Source organism: Myotis nattereri (assembly GCF_964212035.1).
Source record: "Myotis nattereri genome assembly, chromosome: 2".
In the NCBI taxonomy this organism is placed as follows: Eukaryota; Metazoa; Chordata; class Mammalia; order Chiroptera; family Vespertilionidae; genus Myotis; species Myotis nattereri.
In genome coordinates this window covers 33,643,555-33,659,495 of record NC_138076.1, presented here as the reverse complement: position 1 = coordinate 33,659,495, position 15,941 = coordinate 33,643,555, and the positions used below count along the sequence as shown (strand labels likewise).

At 39.6% G+C, this 15,941-nt stretch overlaps 1 protein-coding gene across 2 annotated transcripts in view; it reads right to left on the bottom strand.

Annotated features, from left to right (window-relative positions):
- The window catches only part of NALF1 (NALCN channel auxiliary factor 1), a 605,754-nt gene that overhangs the window by 33,177 nt on the left and 556,636 nt on the right, over positions 1–15,941 (bottom strand). For both annotated transcript variants that reach the window (XM_081081164.1, XM_081081165.1), the window contains exon 2: positions 7,862–8,033. In XM_081081164.1, coding sequence (XP_080937290.1) covers positions 7,862–8,033 — 172 coding nt within the window. The remainder of the gene's footprint in view (positions 1–7,861; positions 8,034–15,941) is intronic.

The window sequence follows — 15,941 nt, the reverse complement described above, 5'->3', positions numbered from 1 at the left end:
ATCAATAATTCTCTCTCATCATTGATGTTTCTATCTCTCCCTCTCCCTTCCTCTCTGAAATCAATAAAAAATACATAAAAAAATCACACACACAAAAAACTGATTTTCAATTTTTAAATCTCAAATATTTCCTGTTATAATTACCTACAATACTTGTGAAATTCAACTGCATTGATAATCCTATATAATAAAGAGGTAATACGCAAATTAAACCTCACACCTTCACAAGATGGCTGCCTACAACCAGGCTGGCAGGGAGATTAGTGAGGGACGATCAAATGACTGCTGGTTTAGACACGAATTTCATGCACTGGGCCTCTAGTATATAAATTATTATGTGTGCTTACATATAAATTAACTATATGTGATATAGTATATATGGCTATATGTCTCCAAAGCACAAAGAGAATACTGTAGAATATGAAAATGATTTCTAAAGAAATTTCAAAAATTATTTTGAACAGTGACTGCATCACAGGTATAAAAACTGAGTTTCTAAATTTTACTAATTTGAAGAAAACTGTACACGGAAGATGTGCTAATATTCTTCCTGTAAAAAGCAGACATTATGATTATCTGATAAATTAGAAATGATGAGTACCAACAACAATCTCTTTGGGTAATTTCAAGCCAAACCATCAAAAAATACCACATAAATTATTTGCCCACGGAACACAAACATACATTTATAGCTGAACACAAGTTAGAAGGTCATTTACATTCACAGATTTTATTTACAGGGACATTTAGAAACTGTGGTGTTTTGTCCTTACCTGCACGCTAATATGTTTGTAAGTATGCAATCCTAACGACCTATTCACTGAGCTGACTGAAAAATTTAGCCAGCTAAGCACATTTTCCAGACAATAGTGAGCCCGACAGTTCTTCTTTCTTTAACCAGAAAAAGATGTTCTAGGTAGAAAATACTTGTCACTTTCATTTTCAGTGTGATGTCCTGACCCCAGGCCATGGTGTTAAACTGTTGAAAACAGCCTAGCACAGACTGCAGGCTGTGGGTCGATCTCGTTCACCAACTGATGGGCTTTCTCCAGCTGTTCCGCAGTCTGGAAACATTTGCTTACAGGTTAATTTCAGGATGGACTGACTGGTCATTTCCTGTTCCACTGGTGATTCAAAACACAAGACTAATAGCCAGGAAATGGGGATCTATTAACAGGTTGTGGGTGGGGACCGGGCTCTGTTTAATCCTACATAAAAGCAACATCAGACTAGATGACCTGCCCTTTGGGCTTGTTCTGAAATTGACTCACTCTATGACCATGTGAGATAATTGCCGTGTCCAAAGCAGTTCAAAACAGCTACAAGGTGGGGATCAATGCTTCACAGAAGTGATTAATTGTAGAAAAAGTAGGTAAATGTCTTTATTGAGTAAGATTTCACCTGTTCTTGGAAATCCCTCTTTGCCCAATTTATCCTTCTTAAACTGACATTCCAGAATGAGAGCTCTTCCTTTGGCTTATTATTTCAACTGCTATCAGGCCACTTGGAAGCACTTCTGAGTCTTACTGGGCAGGTAGAGTTCTGGGGAACCTATGCAATAATGTAATGACGTAATGGCGTAATGACGTCATGATGTGTGGCTCATCCCTGCCCTTGCTCTAGAGAAGATCTCTAACTTTTTATTCAATTTCCACCTAAGCATAGACTAACCAACTCATGATCCAGGTGCCCTGCATTGCTCCTCTGTTCCAGTAGCATTCAGTAGTTCTGGCTGGAAATAAGGGTGTTGTCATTCATTCCTAGACAGTTCACTGGGGATGTGCTTCACACAAAGTTCAGTGTCGCTTCTGTGGCAAGTTAACAGGCAATTGTGGGCCCATGTTATTAGGATCCTCCTTAGATGGCATCAAAGAGGACAGCTTCCTTCCCAGTCTACCTCTGTGCTCACTTTCCTGGTGACAGGTCAGGAAATGGCCGCAGGCTCAGACCTTCATGGCCCCATGGAACAAAGAGCAAGCTCACCAAACATTTTTTCAGAGCTAAACCCACTCCAGGCCATGCAACTGCCCCGGGCAGGTTGTCTCAACTCTCCCTAGTCTAATCCCTTTCATTTCTCCTCTAGATTGGGTATAGAGATGAAAGGAAGAAGGACAACTTGAATTATGTTAAGATTTTCCCCAAGGTTTGTCCAGGTGAACAGGCTTGGAAGGGTATGGTCCACATTAACAGCAACCCTGGAGGTAGGTAAGTCCGACATCTGCTATTACTTGTGAACAGCCACATATTCTTCCTGGCTCTGCAGCAAAGATCATTCAGGATGACTTAAAGCCAGATGGCTTCCTACCACAACACAGGCAAGCATGGCGTCTGCATTCTCCCCTGGAGCTACGGCACTCCGTCCTTCCACGAGCACCGCCTGCTGGACCAGAGAAACTCACATTGCACTGAGGGTTCTGCTCCCAACAACCTAGAGGACTGAGTATTCCAGAGGCTCAGCACTGTTAGCCACTTGTAGAGACAAGGAAATGAAACCCGACTGGGTGTGACTTCTCCAAAATTCATAGCTATTGGCAGCGTCCAGACAACTTAATTTGTTCCCCAGAGCTCTTCTCCTGCGTTATGTCCCTGCACCAAGGCAAACTTGAGCTGTTGGGAATGCATTCGCAGATGGAATCAGGAAAGACAATCTTGAGTATGAATGGACTGAAATCAGGTCTAAATATATGAAGTTGAATAAACCTCAGTATTTTAATGGGTGAAGATGTCCCAAACACTTGAAATTACTACATTCTACTTTTTAAAATAACCTCTTTTAATATCTCTTTATTTTATTCTGATCATACTATCTCCCTTCACATTTTTCTTTTGGATTAAAATTTTAATTTATTTATGAAAGTATTTTTTATGACTTCAAATTTTACTATAGCTGAAGTGTCATTTCAGCAAATGACACTTCAGTTACAGCACACATACCTTTTTTCAGAACACCCCTCATTTCAGAAAATAATAAAACATAGTCACACACTGAGGAAACACAGAGATTAAAAATAGCATAGATGTACAAATTTAAATCTACAGGTAGCAGTTTTTTTCTATTAAAATACCCCTTTAATGAGAAAATCTTTTATGCTATCTTTTAAAATTATTTATCATGACTCCCTAGTGATGGATTCTGGAAATGTTCTTTCATAGTCGTGAACTCTCTCATGTTAATTATTCAACATCAAACATTAAAATCTTCCTTTCTAATCTGATCAATATGCATGTCAAATTGTTTTCTCTTTTTTTTTTTTTTTTCTCAAAGGATTACTTATTTCTCTTGCCTATAGGCAATAATCTCCTTAGGGTCCTCTGCAGTAGCGCATACTGAGCCACCAGGGGGCGTGCGTCCTCCAGCACATCATTACCAGGCCTGTCAGTAAAATACAGCCCACAGTATTTTCCCAAGATGCAGAAACATAACCTTATTCTTGTCACAGCTAAAAAAATGAAATGCCGAATTTACATAAAATTATCAAAATATGTTTTATCTCAATTTTCAGTAACCCCCAGCAGACCAACTTTTACTCTTTCAATAATTTTTCTATGAAAAATATAGCAGCAAATCATGCCAATTCCATTGTACCTATCAATCAAATGGTAATTTTCATAATGTGTGTTACCATAGCACCCACAGCCTGCGATATTCTGCCACTTCTGTTTTCTTAACGTTGGGGTCCTATTGCAGGTAAGCAATCAAGGATTCCTCCAGGGGACTGGAGAACAAGGAAAGGAGTGTGTAAAGGGGAACCCGAATAATCACCTCAATGATGGGTTGACAACACAGAATCCACCGACGATTCCACCCCCTCACTTTAAAGATAAGGAACCAAGTTTTTAAACTAGGAGTGCATTATGCGAACTGAGTTTGCGAACACAGCCCACCTTGGAAAACTTCAGCTCAATAATGACTGACAGTAAGTGACAGTTTCCCCCTGACAGTGCCTCAGAGTTCCTCCCTAATTAATTCCTAAAACACTCCTTCAGCAATGTGTCAGCTTTATTCTTTAAAAGAAAATCCAAGAGAGATCGCAGGCAAAGCGTCTTTCCTTTTTCTCTTAAAACGAGAGCAGAGTTAAACATACAAAAAGGGGCTCTTCTTGTCATCTAGGCTTGTGGGTAGAACATTTGGTCATGACCTTCTGTAACATCCTCAGTGAAAGGCATTGTATAGCAATAGACATGCATTCTCAGGTACTTCAGGTTTTTCCATTCGTTGTGGACTGACAGGATCATAGACACATGAAGTAGCCGATGATCAAAACATAAACACTTAAAATGTTCAAGTTTAGGGTGTGGGTAAGTTATGTAAGCATTGTAAAGAAAAGATGTACTAAATATTGAATCCGATAACTGTTACCAAAATTATTACCAACTCCGGATTATTTAAAGAAACTTTGTCTGCTCTGAATCTTCTAATTGGCTCACTGATTCCAAGGGTTGTGATGCACTTTTCCTATGTATGATAAGATCCCTAAGCATCAGTATATGTCTAGTAAAAGCCAATAGGAGCGGAAGAACTGGGCGCCCTGTAATTCCACATCTCTAAACACCTGCAGGCAGAGGCCTCTAAGAAAAGTCATCACCACACCACTAGTTTGTCATCTTGGAGAAGTGCCTTGAGCAAAACTGACCCTCACTTGGACAAAATCTGGCAACAAGCCGTATGGAGTTATATGCTTACTGAATGCTTTCTTGAGGTAGATTCTTAGAGGAGATCGTTATCCTTCTGGAAGCTGTGAATTGGATGTATTTCCAGAACATGATAGGAAAATCAGTATAATTAAACATGTTGAATTTGAAAAAAACTATTATTTCAATTCTTGGTGATCAATGATTATATTTTTTATCATATAGAATGGAAATAACACCATTTATTAATTCTTTAAAGGAGGGATTGTTGGAGGCAAGATTAAGACCAACCTACTTAGTGAATTCCTTTTAATAGAATGTGATTAATGACTGTCTATACCTTTTTGCAATGAGAAAGAAGTCCGACATCTGCTATTACTTGTGAACATGAAAATTTGCTATGAGCCTACCATCCCAGGTGGCGTTAGATTGTGTGCAGCCAACTGGGAAACTAGGAAAAAATACTCTTATTTCTCTACTATATTTGGTCTAATATTCCTGAGTACAGAAGACATTTCATTCAAAATGCATAAAGTCATCTGAGATGACGCACAATCACTCCAAACTCATCTAAAAGGCGAGTTATCTGGATCTTTGTATCCATCTGTAAAACTGGTGGGATAATGTTTGGGAACAAATATAAAAGCCTCACTAGTTTCCCTAGAAATGTGACCAGTCACTTGGCTTCATAGGTTTAGCCAGTGGTCTCTGGGAACGTTCTCTGGGAAACTTCTTCCCAGACAGGGCCTATTCTGGGTCCTGTTTGGGGGACTCTCACCCTGAGACCTAAGGCTGAAAGTGATGGCTGTTAGTTATCAAAATACAGTGGGGCCTTGACTTACGAGTGTCCCGACTAACGAGTTTTTCGAGATACGAGTTGCGAGCTAAAATTCAGGTTACGAGCCAGCTTCAGATACCCCACCGCTAGTTGGCGCAGCGAACGTCACAGTGAACGCCACAACATCAGCCCAGCATCACATGTCTCAAATTGATTTGACATATGAGTAATTTGAGTTATGAGCTCCATCACGGAACGAATTAAACTCGTAAGTCAAGGCCCCACTGTACATTTTTGAGAAGTTTAGTGACAAAAGGAACATGAGCCCAACTGACTGCAGTGGAAGAAGAGTTAGAGTCTGACATATTCAGTGAGGAGATGCTCCCTGAGAGCTTTTCATGTCAATGGCATTTCCTTCTGGACCCAATGACAAACCTCTTTTCCTGTCTTAGAAAAAAGATGGGATGTAGCTATGGCTAGGAAAGGTGATTTTACAAAATCCAAAAACAATTAAAATATAAGGTGGACTTTCTGCTCATGTTGTGCAGAAAGAGATTAAATCTCTCTCTGGCTTCCTGGTGTCCTTGAAAGCACACAAGGAAAGGCAGTGAACATTCAAACCTGCATTTCAGATTCACACAAACAGACAAAAGATCAGGAAACAGGAGATGACAAAGCCTTCATTTCTGGCCTTACTCTATTTTGAGAACCTGGTGAAAGCTCCTGGCCTTCACTAGGAAAAAATCTATTTGCACGTGAATAAGCAAACCTACAACCTTTACATAAAATTCCATGAGTTTCTCCAAAGTCCTAAAATTATCATTGAATTGAAGGCCTTAACTTAATGAGCCTTTATTGAAATTTTTATGGGAAAAGTCAAATGATTTCACACCCTGTGCCTAGTGAATTTTGGCTCAGATTCAAAGAAAGAAGATACTAATATCCTTCTTCCCTCCCTCCCTCCCGCACTCCTTCCCTCCTTCCTTCCCCTTTCTCTCTCTTTCTCTCTCTCTCTCTCTCTCTCTCTCTCTCTCTCTCTCTCTCTCTCTTTCTCTCTCTCTCTCTTTCTCCCCACCCCCCTTGCTTTCCCTTTGTCTTCCATCAGAGAGGAGCTGCATGAAAGATGAGCTCAGTGTCAAATCAGTAGAACAACAATTTTGGCAAATCATTTTACATTTCACAAATCACTTTCTCATGTACAATAGCTATGGCCTATTAACAACATACCTTGCGTTTCTCCCTTATCTGTAATTTTTATAGCAAACATGCATCAAGACTGTTATTATTACTAATTTTCTAAAGAGGAGATGGTGGCTCAGAGAGAGTGCACAGTAGAAATAGGTCAAAAGTGCATGTCTCCTAACCTTTCCTCACATGCTCTTCCCACAACATAGGGTGGCATAAGAAATACTCATCCAGTGTTTAAGCAGGTTCTTACTGGAGAACTTGGGTGAACTATTTTTTGATGGCTTATCACTTAGCACGGTTAATAGGTAGGCACATAAATATTGATATAGAAATAAGTTATCATGTTGAGCATTTCAATTTGTTGCTCTGTCTTAGAGGGGTTACATCAAGTCTGGTGTAAAAAGAGGGATTTCATGTTTCTCGATACCTATGATAGTGTGTTTTATTCCTAAAACTTGAAAACGAAGCAAGCTGCAATCTAACTATCTAGTTACAAGGATGATGTCCAGCACCGCCTTACTAAGAGGACCCAGGGCAAAGCTCTACAGGTCACACACCAGGCAGGCTGTCTTGTTCTCCCCTGTCCCTCACCACTGATTTCAGAAAACAGCTTATCCTTGGCATCTTATTCTGTCTACGTTATGCAATTCTTATAAAGTATCCAGAAATCAAATGCTGATATAGGTGTTTCCCCCAGTCTGAATCATTTGCTTAAAGAAGTAAACACTGGTCATGGGAAATATAAGATAAAATTATATCTGGCCATTATTGTGTGGCTCTGATACTCACACACACACACAGACACACGGATAACTGAGGTGGACACTGCTGTATGTTCTTGATATTTATTTAAGGTAACACTTCTCAGAAAACAGACTTGGGATATAGACTTGTTATCAGTTTGAAGAAACATGATTTTATTAGCCTTATCACGTCAGCTGTTCTTAGGTAATATAAAGGCAATGTAGGCAGAACCCAACCTAGTCTAAATGAAATTGAAGCATGTCTAATGATTGCTGACACTTTGCCCTCAGAATTATCCTTTGACAAAGCTAATGGTTGTGGTTACAGGTAGACTGTAGATAAATGTGGCCTCTCCAAACCAAGGCCCTTCAGGGCTTCTGTGAAGGAAGCGTGGAAAACTACCAGCCATATCTTCAAGGTTACATCAGTGGAAAGAAGCAACAAAGCAAACCAACATTACGTAAGGAAGCAAAACCACCAGGAGAGGCTGGGCACAAAGGCCTGCCACGCGCGCTGTACCTGTACAGATGAAACTGGAGAGTCCCCCGTAGATGACTTCATCATTGTCGGGCAATATAAACGGACACCTCGTCTGAACCTCCAAACAGTATTGCTTGCAAGGAATTGTCTTTCTGCAGTTTAACTGTGAGACTTCAAAGTACTGGGAACACAGCCAGGCTTTGTAGACAATCTGGAAAAATAGAGAGAGAGAAGAGAAGAATCAAAAATAGGGAGGAATGACAACAGTCTGCCTCTAATGAAGAACATGCTGTGGTTTAAGTGGACCGTAAGAAAACTCTCATTTCGAACCAACATATTTACCCAATATCAGCTGCAAGTGATAAAAACGTAGCAACACAAGTCTGCAATAGAGCGAAACAGTATTTGCTTAACCCCTTAAGAGAACATAAAAGTAATATGACGTTGGATGTGATGTAACTCATTTGAAAAGCAGTGGAGGTGAGCAGGACCTGAAGTTTTCCAAATCCAGTGATATAGAAAGTGAAGGAAATCACGGGCAGTGCCCTTACATGGCTATTTACTGCAGTGTGCCTGGTGACTCCGCTCCCAGCATGCATTCCCGCGGCTATGTTTCTAAAGGACACTAGATGGCGCTGAGTCCTCGACGACGGCCCCACAGATCCAGAAGCACAGAACTAGTAGCAGAGAATATTTACATTTATGACTCACACCAAATGCATTAAATATCTCATCCTCCGAAAGCCCGGAAACACCCAGCCTAGGTCAGCCATAGCATGCTGTGATGCTGCAGGAAGGGAACTCATCAGAACCACAAATTGGACCTTTGAGATACTGTGTGATCCACATGAACATTTCTTCTTATTTATTTAATTTCATAAAATGTGAAATGATTATGGCTTCATTTATCTCTTTGTTTTTGTTGGTATTTAGGAAAATAGATGTTGAAAAAAATGTATTTTTCTAATATAAGGAAGTAAGCTGAACATAAACTCAAATAAAATAATGGCAAAAGTAACCATCTACAGCAGAGATCTCAGTGATTCGGGGATTTCCCAGACTCGTGGCACCAGTGGCTTCTGTGTACCTGTTTCTAGGGTTAATAATATTCCGGTGAGATTTCTGTCAGTTATGTACACCAGACAAGTGAATGTTTTACAGTTTAATGCACACTAACGGATTATAAATACTTGACAATAACAGCAAGAATGATAGCTAGTATTTAGCAATTTTATACTCTGCTCTAAGAAAGTTATATACATTTTTCCACATGCAATTCTCAATACACACACAGAAGGTAACTATTAGTCACATTTTTCATACAAATAATAATTAGTAATGGAAGTAAACAGAAGATTCAGAATTCAAACCCATATTCTGTAGGATTCCAAATTCTGCACTCTTCATAATTACGTTTAATTAGGAATGGTTTTTCAAGAGAATTTAAGAAATCACAAGAGATTGATCTTGCAGATTAATCTGAAATCAGCACTGAATTGCATGCACCCAGTCAGTGTCCCTTGGTCTAAGAAAGATTGTATTCAATTTTTATTTATAATTTTTTATTGATTTGATCAAAATAAAGCTTTATTATTTGATCAAAGGATTCTCAGTGGCGATAAATTGGGATGCGTATGAATTCAGCTATAACTAATTTTATTTGCTGTCGCCATTGGTTCATAATCACCATATAACCTGATGGAACCATATACAATAATCGGTATTTTAATAGGTCTTCTGAACAGATCTTACCATAAAAATACGCATTGGAAACTGCATTAGAAATAATACTACTGTAGCTGAGGAAGCCCCTAAGATTTCTTAAATTTCAACTGGGAAGTGGGGTGGAGTGTGTGGGTGAGGGACATGAGGTGGCTGTGCTGTGGTGCCATGCCCGCAGAGAGAGGCTAACACCATCAGCCTCAGGATAGAGGGAAAAAAATGCCATGGTTTCCTAACTGTACTTTGGGGAAGTTGGAGATATTTTTTCAAAATACCATTAGTATTTGTTCAATATGACATAATATGGAATGTGATAGATGACATTTACGATACAAACTGAGCTGTCATCCAAGAATGGTAGGTGTCTGTTTTATGAGCCCTGGTTTAGACTTCCTTTTTTAGGTACTAGATGCAGGGGTGGGCAAACTTTTTGACTCGAGGGCCACAATGGGTTCTTAAACTGGACCGGAGGGCCGGAACAAAAGCATGGATGGAGTGTTTGTGTGAACTAATATAAATTCAAAGTAAACATCATTACATAAAAGGGTACGGTCTTTTTTTTTTTTTTAGTTTTATTCATTTCAAACAGGCTGGATCCAGCCCGCGGGCTGTAGTTTGCCCACGGCTGTCTAGAGGAAGTTGACTATGTTTATGTAGACATTTCTAGCAACAATACAATTCCATTACAAAGAAAGCTTACATTCTGCTCATTTGGATTCTAAAGATTAGAGTCATCTCTTTTCTCTTAGGGAATGGCCCTGTGTAATTCCAGAAAATTACATGTACATATTTTTTATGGGCCAGACTGCTCTCCATTTGTTCTTCCAGTTCAATTTTGCAAAATTGTTCTAATTAAAATGGCTTATGACTATGAAGTCACCCGTAAACTCTATCTTAAGAAACAATGTCTCCTCTCTCATAGGTGATGGGGTATCTCATATTGAAGTCTCTTGGGATATATGCACATCCTCTTTTTATTCAGTCTCCTTAGCATTGTCTGATGGGAAGAGATCCATTTTTATTCTGGATCCTTAAATGCTATGTCAGCTATATTTCCTTTGCAGATTTTTGGCTTAAACAAGTCATCAAATCAGTTTTTATAAATGTCATGTTGTAGTCATAAAGAAAGCGATTATGATTTGCAGAGCCACCAGCAGAATTCTGGATCTCCCATAGCAACCTCTCTGGCCAGGTTTCATTACATTATCAATTCTTTTGATCCAAATCCTAGACTTTTGTGTTTTTTGTTTTTGTTTTTGTTTTTGTTTTTCAAATCCTAGACTTTTGAAATGCAATAGAATATTCCTCATTTGAGTTTTAAATATTTTCTAAAAGTTTAATTCCAGGGATGCAATATGTCTGAAAGCAACCAGGGAAAACTTTGTGGACAGAAAAAGAAAAGTGAGGTGCTCATTGTTGCTTCAATAGCTGAGTTAATTGTTGCTGGGTGCTGATGTCGATAGCTTTCAAATGTGAAATCAGACGATAAAGACAAGAGACAAAATAGACAGGTGAATATTGGTATGAAGAAGAGGTTTCTTGCCAGTGCTACAAAAATAAAATGGGCTGACTTGTGAGGTCCTGAGTTCTCTATAACTGGAAAAAGTTTAATAGAGTTTAGAACACTCTTTTCAATATGCTGTGAAGAAGACTCGTGTTAGGAGGGTGAGAGAACTAAATGGTTCTGATATAATTTCTAATGCCCTTTTGCAAGAGGTTTGAGAGAGGGAGGCTGAGAAAATGTTTTGAATTGGCAGAAAGCTAAAGAAACAAAATAATTAGTTTTTAAAAGTACTAAGGAATTTTCAAATTAAAAACAAACATGGTAAGAAGCAAATATAGTAGTCTTAATTCATAAGAACTCCAAACTAACAAAGAAGGTCAGAAGTCTGTTTTATACCAGTTTAGCCTTATCCGATAGTGAGTAACATTAGGCACTCGCTTTCTAGGTGTCACTGAATGGTGTAAATGATTATAAGATGCTTAACAATTATTTTGGAAAGGAACAAAAATGTGTATAAAGTAATGGGCAAACGACATCCACCCACACCCCTCATTAAGGGTTTGTACCATGTTCTACCTGTAGAGGTAGTTATGTTTGCCAGGGCACTTCAAATGCACCATTCACCCACACTCTCACCTCTGTGCTTGGAAATGACTATGGACTATATAAAAAATGTGCTTGGAGAGCTGTCCATCTTTCAGTGATAGAGACTATTCTTCAGTTACAGCTAAGGAAAGGAACAGACTAAATTGTAAAAATGGCCTAACTGAGAACATTAATTTTACTTAAGACTTGGGTAACAATTTTCCCTTTTCTCTCAAAGCATTTTATCATTTGTTATTTTTCTTCATAAAATCCTTGAGATGGGTTTGATAAATATTTTAGGAGAGAAAAAAAAAAGTCACAGAGAGATTACAGTAGCAAACAAACAGAATCCAGTGTATGAGCCCTATTGTCATTGGGAACTCTTGTGACTGGGGCTCCTCTGAGAGGATATAGGAAGTGCTGACTGTAGAAAAAGTCTGGGCCTCTGAAGTCACCGAGGCATGATGTCCCGGAGGGCGAAGGCCCTAGAGACTGCCCACCCGAGGCTCATGTCACAGGGGGAATTGGGAGCTGGAAGGACTAGGAGTGACAGCCCCCCCACATCCCTGACACACAGGCCACGGTTTTAACAATGCACCACGGCGTTTGGAAGGTACCATCTGAGTATTACCCATTCCTAACATATCCTTTTTTTAATTTTTTATTCCTGCAAGTCACTTCATTTCAGGCTGCTCTTTGGAAACTTTCCCTGGCAATTATGCACAGTGGGCTGCAATGCGCCACCACCCCCACTTGGCCCTGGGGCTGTATTCCCTGGGTGACAAAGGCCTGCTGGAAGATGTGGGTGAGGAGAGCAGAGCTCGAGGAGAGGAGGGGTAATCCAAGGGCCCTGTGGTCTCCTGACTTCATTTCCAGACTTTTGATGAAGACTGTTTTTTTGTTTGTTTGTTTGTTTTTTAAAGATAATTTTCAGGGTTCAGCAAAGTTTTGGTTGTAATGGCACAAACATGGTTGAGTTGAAAATTTCAGGAGATAGACAGAGGGAGGGTTCTTTGCCTGCCTCTGACTAAGGGAAGTGATGTTAAACGGTGGGGCTGGCTCTGGAAGGGAATGCTTTAGGTGGATATAGGATGAACCTGAAATAGTCACCATTTTGTTCATTAGAAGTTTCCCAGTGCCCTGAATCATCATGGCTGGGGAATTACCCTTATAAGTGGCCTTCACTATATTCTGTGTCAGGTTCTCGTGACCTCCCTTGGCTCTGGACGTTCCATATGACTGAGGTTAATGCTGTGGATAGCCTTTCACAAAATGCCTAAGATTGATATTTTTCCAATAGAGGCTCAGGTTCTCATTTCTTTTAAATATATTGCCTCCCTCCTCAGCATTTATATCTTTGGCTTAGAGCTAGGTAGAATATTTATGTTTCAAATATATGTTAGCCTACTGACAAAAATCATGTTGGTTACAAATTTTTATTATTAAGAAAAATGGCAGGTAGGGAAAATGGCTGTCATCATCACATTAGAAGGTTGAATTCCCCCTTTCCCCCAAGTATTGGTAAAGGCTGACTCCTTTTACATTTATAATATGTGTTGATACATTTTATGAGATCCTTTTCTGTCAACTCTAATGTGTGAGTGGCCTGAGTTTTGAGTGCGTGGGTGAAATAATTGGTTATGTAAGCAGTAGTCTGCTATAGCAACTGCCTCGGGCTAAGGCTTTTTGATGCATAACACATGTTACAATTATAAGTGGAGGTGAAAGTCAAAATAAATTCTCACATTCATACATCTGAATGTCTTCTTTCTTCTATATGTGTCAGTGTCTGGTTAAAGCACATTGCACCCAGAAATTGGAAATACTAATGTATTCTAAGACAAAAGCAAGAAAATAAAATTCCTGCCTAAGGATGTGCTAAGCCACCTGTGGAAGGATATTAAGGGATGAACAGTATTCTGAGAACCAGGCTCCTTGATCCACCAAAGACTTACGATGCCAGCACACCTTGTCCTCCAGGGCTATGTCTTGGCTTCATTTCCTAAATAAAATGCAAATGTCTTCCTATTTTCTGTTGATGACCCACTTTTTGGGTCCTGTTATAACACTTGGTCTATTCTCCTGAACTTTGGAACTCCCCTATATTCTTGGAGCCACCCTACATTTTCAAGTCCTCCTAAACCATTCTCAATACCGTGGTATAGCCCTAAGCCTCCATCTATATAGGAGAGGGGATTGGTCTGTAAAGAGTAAAGGCCAAGCAGGCCCACCAGCTAGTAAGATGTGGCCTCCTGTAGGTCTACAGACACATGATAGTAAAGATGACACAAAACAACTCTACTGAGCTCTCTTGAATAGGGAAACTGGAGAAATTTATCAGTATGTTTCCAGCGCTATCCAACTAATACAAAGCCAGCTTAGCTTCTTCTTTCTCTCTTTGCCTCATTAATATACATCTTGTATTTTATGTGCTTAATGCCTTCTTTGTTTCATCTCCCTTTCTCTCCCCATATCACTATGAGCTGGAGTTAGCCTGAACTGTTTGTTTCACAGAAACTGTTCTTTCTATGCCACCAGGTCTCTCTAATGATAAGCCCAGCTGCTACAATTGGTTATTTTCTTATTTGGCCTCTTGGGAGCATTGAACACTGTTGATGAAACTCCTTCTTGAAATGGTAGTACCTCTGATTATGGAATGCCATTTATCCTGGTTTTCCTCTTACTTTTCAGCCATTCATCTCTGTCTTCATTTGTAGCTATTGTCATTTGTTTGTTTCCTCTGCTATTACCCAAAATGTTGATATTCCTTAGGCTTCTGTTTTAAACTTTCTTCTACACATTCTTTCAGGGCAATCATCTACTCTCATGATTCAACTGTCATCTTTGATATTGTGAAGCCTAAATCTTTACTTTCAATTTTATCATCTCTCTCTCTCTCTCTCTCTCTCTCTCTCTCTCTCTCATCTGACCTATCTGTAAACTATCTCCCAGATATCTCTCTTTAACAGCTTTCTCATCTCAGTCTCTACATGTCCAGAGCAGAGTTCAGCATCTTCTCTTCAGGAGTCATCCTTGATATCTCCTCCTGCCCCCTTCCATAAATATTTCATCACCAGGTCCTATGAACAAACATACCTCTGCAGTATCTTTAATATCTGTTCAAATCTCTTGATTTCTATTGACATTCTATCATAATTCCAGCCATTATCATTGCTCACCTAGATGACTTCATGGATGTATCCATGGACCCATCTTGATGTCTTCAGTCATGAAACCCTCCTTCATGTTATTCCCTAAACTGCCATTGGTGTGATATTTGTAAAATTAACTTGATATGTCACTACTTCACTTAAATCACTCAGGATCTCTCCAGTCATGAAAAATTCAAACTCCTTAACCAACTCAGAGCTTTGTGACCTTGCCCTTCCTAGCACAGCAGCCTCATCTCTCTCCACTCCCACCTGACACTGTGCTCTCTGGCCATATAGAGGGAAGCACAGGGTCGCTAAATGTGCCATGCACCCATGCTCTTCTCTCCACCTCCTTCACAAATCCCTCAGCCTGGTTGATTCCTGGTGTGACCTCATCTATCAGCCTTCCTTGACAAGCACCATGCTCAAGACCCTGAAATGGACTCTTCCTATGGACTTACACTAAGTGCAACACTCCTTCACCTGCCTCCCCCTTCCAGGTCCCCCAAAACGGGTCTTGTGCACTTTTGTGTCCCCAGCACCCTGGGGGTACCTGGGAGAAATACGTCTTCCATGGGATTGTCCTTTGGAATTTGTACGATGACCTTCTGGCTTGCACAGCACTGTCTTGTGATTGGTTAGCGTGAGCCAATCCACCTGTTCTGAGATCCTGCACAGAGTAGAGTCTCAAACTATGAACCTTGAAGAGCTTCCAAGATCTTAGGTGCTATGATTTTTTTTTAATGATCAGCTAACTTGTATTACAGACCAGATAAATCCTTTAGGATTTTATTTTTTATTTAGAAATAAAAAACTTTATAACCTACTTCATAAATTGAACCTCTCCTTACAAACGGATATCATGGCTTAGGTCCTGAGACATAATAGGGGTTTGGTTGCAAGCAGAGAAAATTTTCTGCAAAGAGGAGACAAAGTGTGCTTTAAAACACAGAGCTTCAGAGGACAGAATTTATTCTGAATTTGTTATTTGAAATGAACAAATTTCTTGGACTGAGATTATGGCAAAAGGTGTCTGGCAGACAGATCACACTAACTCATACCTTGCCCAAAGAATTCTATTGTATATTCAGAAATGTAAATGTTAAAATAATAGTAATAGGTGGATTAAGGTCACAGTTAGTAAATAACCATTTCT